Source organism: Arachis ipaensis, chromosome B07 (genome assembly GCF_000816755.2).
Source record: "Arachis ipaensis cultivar K30076 chromosome B07, Araip1.1, whole genome shotgun sequence".
Classification (NCBI taxonomy): Eukaryota; Viridiplantae; Streptophyta; class Magnoliopsida; order Fabales; family Fabaceae; genus Arachis; species Arachis ipaensis.
Window position 1 is genome coordinate 15,914,928 of NC_029791.2, and position 12,967 is coordinate 15,927,894.

Genomic DNA, 12,967 nt, shown 5'->3' on the forward strand with positions numbered 1-12,967 from the left:
GGAATTTAAGATTTAAATATTTAAAATAAAAAATATTTCAAACATTTAACAAATATACATTGAAAAAAATTAACTCCCTATTTTAATTCATTTATAAAATTTGGATTTAATCAATTCATTTGTTTTTTTTCTCAAATCAACCCATGCATTCGTTGCTCAAAATAGGTACATTCTGTATATACGGGTTATACACAAATGTGAAATACCAGATGTAAAACAAAATTTAGATATATATTCAATAATTAAAAACTAACGGAAACCAAATAACTGTTATTGTTAATGTTATTATGGGAAGAGATGGATCAGAAGTAATTGGCTTGGTTTCTCAAAAGAGAAAAAATCGCACAGTATGTTCAGTTTCGATCATCTGGGGAAAAGATCATCACTTCCATCTCTATCACTTTCAACAATCAACCCCAATCAGAAACTAAAGTCATTCCAAAATTGTGGAAAAGAGATAGTACAAAAGATCAGAGTATTGGCTTGAAATTTCAAATAGAATAAAAACCATTACCAAACTCGCAAAGCAATTTCATTTGTTTACAAGAATTAAATAAAATAACAAAAGAGGCATAAATCAGATACCAGAAAGATTTGCATCGTCGTAAAGAACGAGTTTAACGAGAGAAATTGTGATTGCAAAGAGGGATGACTGAAGCTACTTATAAGGTGACTATACCCTAATTTGAGTTGAATCTGAAGAAGTTTCTCGATATAAGTGAGGGCCATGAAAGAGTTTAGCCCAATTATTTATTATTTGGGCCCGCACGAAATCAGATTTTTTTCAGCCCGTACAGGATACAGTAGAATGATGTAGTTTAATAAAACCATTAAATGGTTTTATTAAAAAAAAAAAAACCATTAAATGAAATTTCGATTCAGAAGATGTTAGTCTTTCACCTGTTGGATTAAAAAATACGATAAGAAACAAAAAAATCAGCAGCTAGATTCGTTATTTAATTATAACAAACTTACAAAAGTATGGGTGCAGGCAAAAAGAATAATAACAGATATTGGAAATTGTAAACTGGATTTTTTATTTATTTTTCATTTGGGCTAAAATCACCCAGTACCCACAAATTGAAACAGTATTATGTTATCATCATGTTCACGCATATACATATACATATACATATACATATATATGCATCATCTCTTGTGTTCTTGTCTTTTTAATGATGATTCGGATGTGGATTTATTTGGAGTAGTTGCTAATGTGATTAGGCATGGTTTGTCTCAATCTTGAAACAGTATTTGTGTAATGCATTCAGTATTGGGATAATATAGTAGTATCCAACTTCAACTAGTTTAAATAAATAAATCAGTTTAGATACACATTTAAGTGTTTTTGACAATCAAATTTATTTAAGTGGTCTAAATTTAACAAAAACAGTTTTCATCACATCAGTGTGTATCACACGCACGTTTTAATAACGCAACTTCTTCGTTTTTGTTTTCTTCCTTCTTCTTCTCTTCCTCTTTCGTTATCGTCATCACCAACAACACCAACATATCACTAATAATTTTATTGGTTCTGTTTTTCTCTAATGTCATTATTAAATAATTTTAGTTCATTGTTTAGTTTATTTTGGTTCATCTGTGTAATTGAGGTTCACCTATACTGCTAATAAGTATTGATCAAATTTTTTATTCTTTAAGTAATTTCAGTTCATTTCTTAGTTTATTTGAGGTTCATTTGGATTTAGAAATGAATTCGATGTATTTGTGTTAATTGAAATTCACTTGATACTGTTGATAAATATTGACCAAATTTTTTAGCAAAAAAGAATTAAATTATTCATTATCACTTTATTCAATTGCATTAGATTCCACTCTATTCCATTCAATTAATTCAGATTTGATTAAGCAATAAAAAAACCCAATCATTAACACGTCAAATTTATTTCTGGATCCAAATGAATCACAATTAAACTACGAAATAAACCGACATTACTTAAAGAATAAAAAATTTGGTCAATACTTATCAGTATCAGCAGCATCAAGTAAACCTCATTTAGCACACAAATGAATCAAAATTAGTTCAGATTTGAACAAACAGTAAAAAAGACTCAATCATTAACAAAAACACATCGAATTCATTTCTGGATCCAAATGAACCTCAATTAAACTAAGAAATAAACCAAAATTACTTAAGGAATAAAAAATTTAGTAAATAATTATTAGCAGCATCAAGTGAATCTCAATTAACACACAAATAAACTGAAATAAATTAAGAAATGAATCGAAATTATTTAATAATGGCAGCAGAAAAAATCAGAACTAATAAAGATGTTTGTAAAATGTTGGTGTTATTGGTGATGACGATAACGAAGAAGAAGAAGAAAGAGGATGAGAAGAAGAAGGAAAGAAGAAAAATTTGCGTGCGCAAATTTAGAAGGAAGAGAAGGAGGAGGAAGAGGAGGAGGAGGAAACAAAGAAAAAGAAGGAGAAGAAAACGGAAAAAGAGAAGGAGAAGAAGAAATAGGCGTGTAATTTAAAAAGTTGTTATATAACAACTTGATTATACTTGGAAGACCCATCTACATAGAGTTCCCAGGTCGTGGAGGTCTCAATCTGATCGCCTGTATATTCTGCGACAAAGTCGGTGAGGCATTGAACTTTGATGGCTGTCTGAGTTTCGTATCTCAGGTCGAACTCAGATAGCTCTATGGCCCATTGCACCATTCGACTTGCTATGTCGGTCTTTTGGAGTATCTACTTCATGGGTTGATTTGTCCGGACCCTTATGGCGTGTGCTTGGAAATAGGATCGGAGTCTCCTAGATGCCACGATTAAGGCATATGCAAATTTTTCTATTTTTTGATACCTTAACTCTGGCCCTTGTAAGACTTTGCTAGTGAAATAGATGGGGTGCTGTCCAACCTCATCTTCTCGTAATAGTGCTGATGCTACTGCCTTTTCAGCAATAGTTAGGTACAACACCAACTCCTCTCCCGCTTGTGGCCGGGTAAGGATGGATGGTTTATTTAAGAATTTCTTGAATTCTTGAAAGGCCTCTTCGCATTCGGAGGTCCACTCAAATTGACATCCTTTTCTAAGTAGCAAAAAAAGTGGTAAGGATCTCAAGGCTGATTCTGCCAAAAATCTGGACAAGGCTGCAAGTTGGCCGTTCAGCTGTTGGACTTCTTTTAAACAAGTCAGACTCCTCATCTCTAAAATTGCTCTACACTTGTCAAGGTTAGCCTCAATTCCGCTTTGTGTGAGCATAAAACCCAAGAATTTTCTTGCCTCTGCTGCAAAGGTGCATTTGGTGGGATTTAGTCGCATCCTATGCCTCCTTATGGTGTCGAAGACTTGCGAGAGGTCGGACAAAAGACTAACCTTATCCTTGGTCTTTACTAACATGTTGTCCACGTATACCTCCATTAGGTTTCTAAGGCGAGGTGCAAACATCTTGTTCATCAACCTTTTGATATGTGCCCCCCGCGTTTTTTAATCCAAAAGGCATGACCACGTAGCAGTAGTTTGCTCTGGGCGCGATGAACAACATCTTCTCCTGGTCCGACTTATACATCGGGATTTAATTGTATCCCGAGTAGGCATCCATGAATGATAAGTACTGGTATCCTGAAGAAGAATCCACCAAAGCATCAATGTTAGACAGGGGATATGGATCCTTTGGACAAGCTTTGTTTTGGTCAGTGTAGTCAACGCACATCCTCCATTTCCCATTCTGCTTCTTTACCAGTACCACATTTACTAACCATGTCAGATATTTGACTTCTCTGATGAATCCGTCTTCGAGTAGGGCTTGAACTTGTTCTTCGACCACTTGAGCTCACTCTGGTCTGAGCTTACGACGCATTTGTTGGACAGGTCGAGATCCGGGATAGACAAGGGCTTATGCGTCATGAGCTCAGGGTGTATTCCGGGCATATCAGAGGCCTTCCCAAGCGAAAAGGTCAAAATTTTCTTGTAGGAGTTTTACGAGATTCTTCTTTAGATTCGCTCTCATGTTGACTCCTATGTTGGTGTTTTTTCTGACTTCTTCCCCGATTTGAACTTCTTCTGTCTTTCTCTTGGATTGTGGTCATAGCTCTTCTCTTTCTTGGACTCCTCCGAGCTCAATGGCATTGACTTCTTTACCTTTACCTCGCAGGTTCAAGCTTTCGTTATAACATTTCTGGCCAGTTTTCGATCTCCTTTGATGGTAGCAATTCCTTCCTGTGTGAGGAATTTCATCAAAGGTGAGGGGTAGAAACAACAGCTCTCAGTCGATTCAGCGTTGTCCTGCCAATTAGGGCATTGTAGGCTGATGCCACATCTGCAACAATATAATCAATAATTAGGGTTTTTGATTTCAATCCCTTTCCAAAAGTAGTATGTAGGGAGATGAACCCTAGTGGCTTAATTGGGGTATCTCCCAACCCGAAAAGAGTATTCGGGTAATACTTTAGCTCTTTTTCGTCCAGCCTTAATTTATCGAATGTAGGCTTAAATAGTATGTCGGCCGAGCTTCTTTGGTCCACTAAAGTTCTGTGTAGATTTACATTGGTGAGTATCATGGTGATTACAACGGGGTCATCATGCCCTGATGTGATTTCCTGCGCATCTTCTTTTGTAAAGGAGATTGTAAGGAGGTTGGGAGTCTCTTCTTCGTGGTAAACTTCTTTCAGGTATCTCTTTCGAGATGACTTGGTCACTCCTCCCCCAGCAAAGCCTCCTGCTATTATGTGAACGTGTTGCTCTGGGGTTTGTGGGGGCTGACCTCTTCGGCCGACTTCTTCATCGTCTCTTTTCCTCTTTCCTTGATTATCTGACCTTTCCATGAGATATCTATCCGACCGACCTTCCCTGGCCAACTTTTCTATCACATTTTTTAAGTCGTAACCATTATTTGTAGAATATCCATACAATTTATGATACACATAGTACTCATTGTGGCTTCCCTCCTTCTTGTTTTTGATTGGTCGCGGAGGGAAAAGTTTATCGGTGTGACAGATTTTCCTGTAGACATCCACGAGAAAAACTCGTAGCGAGGTGTAATTGTGATACCTCCTAGGTTTCTCCGAGATGTACTCTTCCTTTTTCTTGGACTCTTTTTCCTTTTCCTGTGCTTGGTGATGATTCCCCGGTCGCCAGATTAGTTCTCATAATCTGACATTCTCTTCCATATTGATGTACTTTTCATCTCGTTCTTGTACATCACTCAAGAAAGTGCAGTGTCTCTTTGAAATAGATTGGGAAAATGGGCCTTCTCGGAGACCGTTGACTAATCCCATTATTATTGCCTCAGTGGGTAAGTCTTGGATCTCTAGGCATGCCTTGTTGAATCTCTCCATGTAGTCTCTTAGGGATTCGCCGAACTCCTGTTTGACCCCAAGTAGGCTAGGTGCATGCTTGACCTTGTCCTTCTGAATTGAAAATCGCGTAAGAAATTTACGCGCGAGGTCGTCGAAACTAGTAACCGACCTAGGGGGTAGGCTGTCAAACCATTTCATGGCCGACTTTGTTAAAGTCGTCGGGAAGGCTTTGTAGCGAGTAGCATCTGAGGTGTCGGCTAAATACATCTGACTTTTAAAATTACTGAGGTGGTGCCTCGAGTTGGTCATCTTGTCGTACAAATGCATGTCAAGACTTTTGAAGTTTCTAGGAACTCTGGCCCTCATGATATCTTCGGTGAAAGGATCTTCACCTCCCAAGGGGATATCCTCTCGAGTTGTGCGTGAATTCCCTCCCTAAATGTCGGATTCCAGCTTCGAGAGCTTGTCCTCCAGCTCTCTTCATCGCTTGATTTCTCTCCATATTTCTCTCTGCCTCCCACCGTCGTTCCAATTGTTGCTCTAGTTGTTCAAGTCGGACATGGTGTCTGTGCATTCTCCACGTGGCTACTCCGTTGCTAGGGGAGGTACCACGAGAGCTTGGTCAATGGTCATTATTGACAGTGTCTTGGTACTCGGGATCTGATTCCGATGCGGTACATCTGTCTTCGAACTGATCGTCCGCCATTGGCTGTCAACTTCCAGGTCCCCGGCAACGGCGCCAATGTTCCGAGGGTTACCTGAAACTGGGTTGCCTTTGGGCTCGTAAGCGAGACCCAAATCCTCAATGGAGCGGATTCTGACTTAGTCCACGTCTGGTGGCCGTCGTCCGAGTTGTTAATGAGAAGGTGGGGGCGGTACCTGCAAAACACTTTGATGCTTAAGTCAGCAGGGGTTTTAGCATGTTTTAAGTGTATTGGAACTTAAGTATACCTAAAGAGTATCAGTGTATTTATAGGGGATGAGCTAATAACCACCGATGGAGTAGTTCCACTTCTGGTGGTGGATAACTATCCCTTTATCTTAGGGTTGTTGAGATCTCTCTTCTAGAAGTGGGCAAGAGATATTTTGGGAAGTTATAATTCCTTCAGGGGGAGTTGTCATCTATAACATTCTTGCCCGACCTCTTAAGAGGTCAATTATACAATGGATGTCTTTTGGGCTTTTTGTACACTCTTTGGGCCTGGCTTATGTTTTTGGGCCAGGTATGAACAAAAACTATCCTTAAACGTTTTCAATTTTGTCCCTAATATTTTAGATTGAATTAACATCCAAGGGTAATTTTGATACAAACTAAAAATGTTAGGGACAAAATTAAATACAATTAAACATTAAAGATATTTTTGAAGAAAATCACAAACGTTAGAGACAAAAAAACGTACTTTATCTTAAATATAAGAGGTAATGACCAAATCAATACCCGAAAGATTGAAATGCTGACATTGCGGTACCTGACTATTGTAATCGACAAAATGGTACCTGGTTAATTTTAAAAACTGACGAACGTATCCATAAGCTTGCCGGACCAAAGCTCCGGTGAGGACAATGCTTACCTGGACACCAGATTTTGTTGACAAATCATGTTTTATTTGAGTTGTAATTTCTAATTAAGTAATTTGTTAGCCTAGGTGGAAATTAGATCAATTGGATTTCATTTTGCCCCAAATCAGAACTCTTTGCCCTAATCCTAAATTAACAAGTGTTGTTACTGCTTGGTGACTTACTGTGACTCAGTGTTTCACTAAGAGTAAAACTGAAAGGTCATGTAAAGAGGGAGAGACGTTGCTCTAGTTACTTGGCGCGAAGAAGAACGAAGACGAGTTGAGAGACATTGTCGAAGTCGTAGCGTCAACAGTGAGGGGTTGCTAGTGGCATCATCGCGACCTCAGTCTTCGCTAAGAAGAAACCTACGAAGAGGTAAGTTCGCCTTCACTCCATCCTCTCATTTACATGGCTTTTTTCGACAGCATTATGATCATTTTGATTGTTTTATTCATTGTATATTCCCTCTACGATTTTTTAGATGAATTGTCTAGTTACGTTTGTTTATCAACACATGGGTGCCTTGAAAAAGGGTGTTGACGGTAATGTGATATACGACGGGGGTTTAGTAACTGAGATACACAGGGTGAATGTGGACACATGTAATTTATTCTTTGTTGAGGGGTTATTTTTAGGCTTAGGTTACCCTGGATACAATGAGGTGTACTGGCTAGAACCTGGTTTAGACTTAGGTAAGGGTCTTAGAGTGCTTGGGACAGATGCTGAAGTCATGAGAATGTGTGAGAGTGCGATGAAGAATGACAACACTGTCCACCTATAGTTTGATCACCCCATTGATGCAAACCCTGAAATCATTGATGAAGAAGTCGTGTCTGATGGTAGCAGTGATAGTGTGGTTGAAGTCAATCCACGTGGTGATAATGTCAACGAGGTTGAAGTTACTAATAAGGTTGACGGTCAGGCTAATGAGAAGGAGAATGAAGGTGTGAATGAGACCAGTGGTGAGGTTAATGAATTGGATATGGTGTTGAGTGTGGTTGTGAAGGAGAATGTGAATGAGGTTGTAAATGAGGCCACTGTTGATGTTAACAAGTCGAACAAAGGTGAGAGTGGTGCAGGGGAAGAAGCTGCGAATGACGGGAATGAGGAGAAAGACACTGAAGGAGCATCAGCTCTGGAGAAAAGTGTTAAGAAGGTTAGAAAGAGACATCCAAGACCACCACCTAGTGGTTTACCCCGAGAAAGAAAAGCTACCGAGAATGAGGTTCCTGAGAGTAATCCTTGAGAAGCTGAAGCTATGAATGAACCCACAGAGGAGACCAATGCTGATGATGTTAATGATCTGAATGAAGGTTCTGATTTTGGAGAACCTTTTGTGGATGAGCAAAGGGCAGAGGAACCTGTTACAGAAAATCCAACAGGTAAATTTGATTTTTTTTTAGTTAGAGGCTATGTGAATAAAAATTGCATCAATTCTCATGTATCTCAAATGACTCTGTAACAGATAATGTAACACAAACAAGTGAGAGGAACAATGCAAAGAGAAATCTTCCAAGGCCTCAACCGTCTGGGCAAAGAATTGTACTTGGAAATGAGGATGAAGCACCAAGGGTAGAGGTGCCTAACCCGAATAGAGAAGATGTCGATAGTGAACCTGAGATGTACCAATATGAATCTGGAGAACTCTATAGCCCTCCTGCATCTGATGATGAAGAGGAACCTGTATTTCCTCGACATAATCCTAACACGCCATATGGAAAAATAACTCTGGAGTTGAATATGGAGTTCGAGACCATGGACCAGTTCAAAGCAGTAGTGCAGAAGTACAACATACAAATTGGGAGACAGGTATTCTACCTTAGGAATGAGAAGAAGAGGTGTAGGGTGATCTGCTATGATCCAGACTGCCCTTGGTTGTGCTACTGTGCCAGGACCAACTACCCAGCATCCTTTCAGATAAAGACATTTGAGGACGAGCATACGTGCCCCAGGAGCAACAAGAGTAAATCAATTTCATGTGCTTGGGTTGTTGAGGAACTGTTCCCAAAGCTCAGGATCCATCCCAACATGCTGCAGAGGGAGGCACATGAGTGGTTTAAAGAGGAGTATGACATTTCAGTCAACGAGAGGATGATGTATAGGGCTATGGACAAAGCCAAAGAAGTTATTGAGGGAACAGAGAAAGATCAATACCTAAGGCTCAGAGACTACCTTAACGAAATCATGAAGGCTAATCCTGGTTCAAGAGCCAACATAGGGACTACTCCACAGCCAGAGGGGTTGCCTAGGTTTAGGAACTTGTACATCTGTTTGGCTGCTTGCAAAAATGGCTTTAAAGCAGGCTGTAGACCATTTATAGTTTTGGATGTGACGTTTTTGAAAGGTTACTTTGGAGGGCAATTACTAACAACCGTTGGTCAGGATGCGAACAATCAGCTGTTTCCAATAGCATATGGGGTTGTTGATGCAGAAACAAGGGAAAATTGGCGATTCTTTCTGGAGGAGTTGCACACTGACATATGGGACTACAATAAGAATGGCTGGGTTTTTATGTCAGACCAACAAAATGTGATGTGCATTATGTTCATGTTTTTCGAGTTCTTTTATGTTTTTATAAATTACTTTTTAAATGTCTCCTAATTATTTGTGGTTACCATTCAATGCAAGGACTAATCCCAGCATTACAGGATGTGATGCCAGGGGTGAAGCACATATTCTGTTGTATGCATATGTGGAGAAATCTGAACAAGAGATAGAAGGATAAGGAACTTAAGGCAGCATTTTGGCAATGTGCAAAAGTAACTACTGATCAAGAATTTAATGATGCAATAGGAGTTGTGAAACGGATCAACAAACAAGCATGGGAGTATTTGTCAAAATTTGAACAAGAACAGTGGTCAAGATCAAGGTTTTCAGACTGGCCAAAGGTAGACAGTTTGACAAGCAACAACTGTGAGTCATTTAACTCAACAATTGTGGGTCTTCGGGGGAAGAGCATTTTGACAATGTTTGAGGAGCTTAGATTCTACATCATGAAGACAATGGCAATTCACAAGGACTCACTTATGGCTTATACTGGACAGATAGCCCCTGTACAAGTTAGTAGGTTAGAGAAAGAAAAAAGACAAGCCAATTACTGAGAAGCACAATGGTGTGGTGATGATGAGCACAACCAGTTTGAAGTAACAAAGTGGCAACATAGAGTGAGATTCAATACACGAGAGAGGACATGCTCAAGCAGAAAATGGCAACTCACTGGACTACCATGCTGTCATGGGATTGCAGCAATCCAAAGAAAGAATGAGAAGCCTGAAGACTATGTCCATCACAAGCTCACCATTGAGGCATATAATAGGACTTACATGTTTCACATTAGCAGCATACCGAGTCAGGAGTACTGGGAGCATCACAAAGGGCTGCAATGTCTGCCCCCTCTATACAAGAGGCCTATTGGCAGACCTACAAAGAAGAGGAGAAAGAATAGCACTGAGCAAAGTTCTGGCAGCCAATACAAGGCCAAGAGAAGATACGGACAGATAACATGCCAAACCTGCAAAAGGGTGAGCAAAACAAAAACCATTATTAATATGTATTTACTTACATTTTATTTCTTATCTGTAACTTTATTAATGTTGATTTTCCTTACTCATGTGCTTTTTGTAAGGCTGGACATAATAGCAGAACTTGTCCTGACAAAGGAACTGGAACAGTTGACAAACCCCATTTGTAGGGTTTATCTTGTATTGATTTTTGGGGATTTTATCACCTTTTACCCATATTTATTCAAGAAATAGCATGGTTTTGTATATTCTCCTTTAATTGTGCTTGAATGTGAAAACATGCTTTTTAGGACTCAAAATAGCTAAATTTAATTCACCTTGATTCTATTAGATGCCTTGATATGTTTGTTAAGTGATTTAAGGTTTAGGAGGCAAAGATTGGATCAAGGGAATGAAGAAAGAAAGCATGAAAAGTTGGAGAACTCATGAAGAAATGGAAGAACCGGAAAGCTGTCAAGCCGACCTCTTCGCACTTAATCGGCCATAACTTGAGCTACAGAGGTCCAAATGATGCGGTTCCAGTTGGGTTGGAAAGCTAACATCCGGGGCTTCGAAACGATATAAGATTTGCTATAGTTACCAATTAGTTTAGTTTAGCTTTGTAGTTAGAGTTAGAGAGAGAAGCTCTCCCTTCTCTCTAGAATTAGGATTAGGAATTAGGGTTAGATTAGGATCTCATAGTTCTAGGTTTAATTCAAGTCTCCTTCTACCTCTCAATTCTTTGTTGCTACATTCATCTTCTTCTATTCTTTTGTTGTAATTTCCTTTATGTTGTTCTTATATTTTGTTGTAGATCTAGTATTGTTCCTTCTACTTTCTTTCAATTCAATAAGAGGTAATTCATAATAATTGTTCTTCTTTGCTTTTCTATTGTTGATCTCTTGCCTTTGTAGTTGTAGATTCCTTTAATTCTTGCATTTAATAATGTTTACTTCTATTGCACTCTATGTGTTTGTTGAAATGTCTCTTTTAGTTTTAGTGTAGATTTTGTTCCTCTTAGCCTAGGTAGAGTAATTAGTGACACTTGAGTTATCTAATTCCTTTGTTGATTGATAATTGGAGAGATTGCAAATTGGTTTGGAGTGCACTAAAGCTAGTCTTTCCTTGGGAGTTGGCTAGGATTTGTGGCTCAAGTCAATTCATCCACTTGACTTTCCTTTAATTAGTAAGGGTTAACTAAGTGGTAGCAATGAACAATTCTCATCACAATTGAGAAGGATAACTAGGATAGGACTTCTAATTTTCATACCTTGCCAAGAGCCTTTTATAGTTGTTAGTTTATTTTCATTGCCATTTACTTTTCATGTCTCTTATCCCAAAACCCCAAAATAACTCATAACCAATAACAAGACACTTCATTACAATTCCTAGGGAGAACGACCCGAGGTTTAAATACTTCGGTTTATAGATTTTAGGGGTTTGTACTTGTGACAAACAAATTTTTGCATGAAAGGATTATTGTTGGTTTAGAGACTATACTTCAACGAGATTTCATTTGTGAAATTCTAAACCGTCAAAAATCCAATCGTCAAACAGCAGCTGAAGAACCAGATCTTGATGAGGAAGAAGCTAGGGAGCAAGAAGCTAACTGGGAGGAGACCATGGAGGCTGCACACGCTGCACATGTTGCAGAGGAGGAAGACCTCACTCAAAACTATCCACAAAGTCAGCTTGATCAGGTAAAGAATGTGATTTATGTTACCTTATTGTTCCAAACTGTCGGATATGTTTCCATAGAAGATTTGTTTTCATGAATGGACAAAATGATGCAGAATAACATCAATGATGGCAACACTACAACAAATGCTTCACCCTCTAATGTAGCCACCATACCAGCAGCAACCAACTTGGTTGGTCTAACAGCTACTTCAGAACTAGCACCAGCACCAAAGAGGAGAGGCAGACCATCTTTTGTAAGGGGCAACCCAGTTCTACCAAGAGGAAGAGGCAGCACCACTCGAAGAGGACTGGCAGCCACTACAACACCTCCAACTCCAGCACAAAATGCAGTAGCTGCACCATCACCCCCTGCTCAACCTAGGGTTGTCAGGCCTGATGTTGGGTCTAGATCCCAAATTCCTGCATCTCCATCCAATGTTAGGTCATTGCCTCAAGGTCCATTACTTAGGCCCACTCTTCAGGCCCAACCTACAGCACCATTTAGGCCACCAACTGTGACTAGGGAGACCATGGCAGCAGCAAGCCCAGCCACACAGAGCAGGTTCACAGGCTTTATGCCACCCCATCCTTGAAGAAGAAAAAGCCATCCGGACCACCACCATCAAAGCCATCCGGACCCCATCCTTGAGATTCTTGGGTTTTTTAGTTTGTTGTTATTTGCATTTTGGACAGCATTTAGTTAACATGCATCCAACTGCCATTATGGCATGTAAGTGCTAACCTAGTGTTTCTGTGTTTTGTTACTGTCATTTTGGGTCTGTAGCAGTTACTATGAACATGTGTCATTTTGGTAGTCTTATTTGGGGCCTGAACTTTGTTACTCTAAATAATTAATGGTTATAATTTGATGTTATTTTGGTGTTTTATTCAGATTCCGTTCACAAAACTATTTTACATGGCTTACATATACTCTATATATCTTGCTCAAATCACAACAACAAT

General features: G+C 39.2%; 3 protein-coding genes across 3 annotated transcripts; 2 read left to right on the forward strand and 1 right to left on the reverse strand.

Moving 5' to 3' along the window:
• Positions 4,203 to 5,630, reverse strand: LOC107606785. The gene is made up of 2 exons (XM_016308803.1): positions 5,146 to 5,630; positions 4,203 to 4,968 (listed from the first exon to the last, which is right to left on the reverse strand). The coding sequence occupies exons 1-2, from the start codon at positions 5,628 to 5,630 to the stop codon at positions 4,203 to 4,205; spliced, it is 1,251 nt and encodes a 416-aa protein (XP_016164289.1).
• Positions 8,083 to 10,515, forward strand: LOC107606786. The gene is made up of 5 exons (XM_016308805.1): positions 8,083 to 8,206; positions 8,290 to 9,329; positions 9,542 to 9,887; positions 10,071 to 10,345; positions 10,450 to 10,515. The coding sequence occupies exons 1-5, from the start codon at positions 8,083 to 8,085 to the stop codon at positions 10,513 to 10,515; spliced, it is 1,851 nt and encodes a 616-aa protein (XP_016164291.1).
• On the forward strand, positions 11,947 to 12,597 carry LOC107606787 (actin cytoskeleton-regulatory complex protein PAN1-like). Its single transcript, XM_016308806.1, has 2 exons — positions 11,947 to 12,024; positions 12,118 to 12,597. The coding sequence occupies exons 1-2, from the start codon at positions 11,947 to 11,949 to the stop codon at positions 12,595 to 12,597; spliced, it is 558 nt and encodes a 185-aa protein (XP_016164292.1).

Excerpts from the sequence above, each read along its gene's own strand:
- LOC107606787 (XM_016308806.1), top strand. The coding sequence starts at position 11,947 with ATGGAGGCTGCACACGCTGCACATGTTGCAGAGGAGGAAGACCTCACT. Across the intron at positions 12,025-12,117 it reads CACAAAGTCAGCTTGATCAG|AATAACATCAATGATGGCAA; the intron begins GTAAAGAATGTG and ends AAAATGATGCAG.
- LOC107606786 (XM_016308805.1), top strand. The coding sequence starts at position 8,083 with ATGAATGAACCCACAGAGGAGACCAATGCTGATGATGTTAATGATCTG. Across the intron at positions 8,207-8,289 it reads TGTTACAGAAAATCCAACAG|ATAATGTAACACAAACAAGT; the intron begins GTAAATTTGATT and ends ACTCTGTAACAG. Across the intron at positions 9,330-9,541 it reads ACTACAATAAGAATGGCTGG|AAGGATAAGGAACTTAAGGC; the intron begins GTTTTTATGTCA and ends AACAAGAGATAG.
- LOC107606785 (XM_016308803.1), bottom strand. The coding sequence starts at position 5,630 with ATGAGGGCCAGAGTTCCTAGAAACTTCAAAAGTCTTGACATGCATTTG. Across the intron at positions 4,969-5,145 it reads GTACAAGAACGAGATGAAAA|GAAAATCTGTCACACCGATA; the intron begins GTACATCAATAT and ends GGATGTCTACAG.